The sequence below is a fragment of the Palaemon carinicauda genome, chromosome 42 (genome assembly GCF_036898095.1).
Source record: "Palaemon carinicauda isolate YSFRI2023 chromosome 42, ASM3689809v2, whole genome shotgun sequence".
Taxonomy (NCBI): domain Eukaryota; kingdom Metazoa; phylum Arthropoda; class Malacostraca; order Decapoda; family Palaemonidae; genus Palaemon; species Palaemon carinicauda.
Genome location: NC_090766.1, coordinates 27861594 through 27863617, shown reverse-complemented (window position 1 = coordinate 27863617; position 2024 = coordinate 27861594). Strand labels below are relative to the sequence as shown.

The window sequence follows — 2024 nt, the reverse complement described above, 5'->3', positions numbered from 1 at the left end:
ATTGGATCTTCCTCAAATGAAAAGTAATTTGCAATTTTTTTCCAGAGAGAAAAATGTTTTAAGGGTATTAAAGGCTGCCCATGAATGACAGGGGCAGGAGGCAGTGACAATGCCCTACCTAGCAGGACACTGCCCTAGAGACTGACCATATGTACAAATGATCAACGCCCAAGCCCCCTCTCCATACAAGCTAGGACCAGAGAGGGTCAGGCAAGGGCTGCTGATGACTCAGCAGGTAGACTTGTAGGCTCCTTCAAACCCCGATCCTTAGCTCATAAGGATGGTGAGGTTGCTACAACAAACTAATGAGTTTGAGCGGGACTTGAACCCCAGTCTGGCGATCACAAGTAGAAATGCTACTTAAGGCAACGGAATCTTGTATACTCGGATGCAAATGACTTAAAACTTTGGTTTTTTATAAAAATACTGTACCAACCATAGATGCAGTTACCTTGACACAGAAAGGAATTTATAATCAAAGGGGTAAATTAATACTCGCTTTCAATATTCTCAAATTTATTTATTTTGCGAAGTAGTGAAGCAAAAGACAATCTTATGGAAGCGATGAAATACAATTGGATAAGAATTCGGTAATGTTTTCGTAGAAGCAAGTGAAAGAGTCGCTTGAAATCAAGTTTTAGCTGAGAAGAGGTCTAAATCAAAGAAAAATAAAGTTTTAGCTCAAAGTAGGTTTAAATCAAAGATTTAAAGCTTTAGCTGAGAGTAGGTCTGAATCAAATATAAATAAAGTGTTACTTGAGAGTAAGTTGAAATCAAAGATTTAAAGCTTTAGCTGAGAGTAGGTCTGAATCAAAAATAAATCAAGTGTTAGTTGAGAGTAAGTTTAAATCAAAGATTTAAAGCTTTAGCTGAGAGTAGGTCTGAATATAAGATAAATCAAGTGTTAGTTGAGAGTAAGTTTAAATCAAAGATTTAAAGCTTTAGCTGAGAGTAGGTCTGAATCAAAAATAAATCAAGTGTTAGTTGAGAGTAAGTTTAAATCAAAGATTTAAAGGTTTAGCTGAGAGTAGGTCTGAATCAAAAATAAGACAAGTGTTAGTTGAGAGTAAGTTTAAATCAAAGATTTAAAGCTTTAGATGAGAGTAGGTCTGAATATAAGATAAATCAAGTGTTAGTTGAGAGTAAGTTTAAATCAAAGATTTAAAGCTTTAGCTGAGAGTAGGTCTGAATATAAGATAAATCAAGTGTTAGTTGAGAGTAAGTTTAAATCAAAGATTTAAAGCTTTAGCTGAGAGTAGGTCTGAATCAAAGATAAAGTTTTTGTTGAGAATTGGTTTAAATCAGAAATTTAAACCTTTAGGTGGGAGTAGGTCTAAATCAAAGATATTAGCGTAAATAGAAAAAACATAAGCCGAATGTCAGCCTACTGAAGAAACTTTATGCAGATGTTACGTAATCCTAAAAACATTATCTAGCGGTCAGTTTGTAAACAGAGTATTATTTTAATGAAAGCAGAGAAAAAGAAAGCTTTCACAGAATGTCAACTTCAATCAAAATATCTCGAAGATGCGATTGATAGGTAAGTAACGTTTCCAGGGATTTCCATTTGACTGGCTATCCAAAACGGCAGGTGTGCAATGGACGGCCACAGACAGGGAACCTTTATAAACTGCCTTAGGGTCTGTCGCAGGTTAGGGCTCCGGGTTTCTGTCAAAAAAATAGTAAGTACAATATATATCACATTGAATAAGAAATAAAAATTTAACTCTAAAGATAGAATATACAGATATCAATTGTTCAAAGTATGAGTCACTGTCTTTGGTGGTGGATAATGGGTCGCTGTTTTGACTTGACATAGAAAAAAAAAATCTGATTTAAAATTTATGAGTTAACGAAACTCTTAATGATTTAAAGCCATCTTCATCAGCCTTTAATGGTCCACCGCAGAACAAGGCAATGACTCAGAAAACTACAGAAAAAGTTCCAAGTTACATAAAAAAAGTTTTTTTATTTTAGATAACAACAAATTAGAAACCAATCATAATGAAGTTGAGCATCCTTAC

General features: G+C 34.4%; 1 protein-coding gene across 2 annotated transcripts in view; it reads right to left on the bottom strand.

Annotated features, from left to right (window-relative positions):
• Positions 1–592: 592 nt before the first annotated feature.
• The window catches only part of LOC137632733 (uncharacterized), a 6428-nt gene continuing 4996 nt past the window's right edge, over positions 593–2024 (bottom strand). The window contains exon 5 of one of the 2 annotated variants that reach the window (XM_068364806.1): positions 593–1668. In XM_068364806.1, the coding sequence (XP_068220907.1) occupies positions 1636–1668 (33 nt within the window). In that variant the 3' untranslated portion in view covers positions 593–1635. The remainder of the gene's footprint in view (positions 1669–2024) is intronic. The other variant, XM_068364805.1, reaches the window with a different exon arrangement.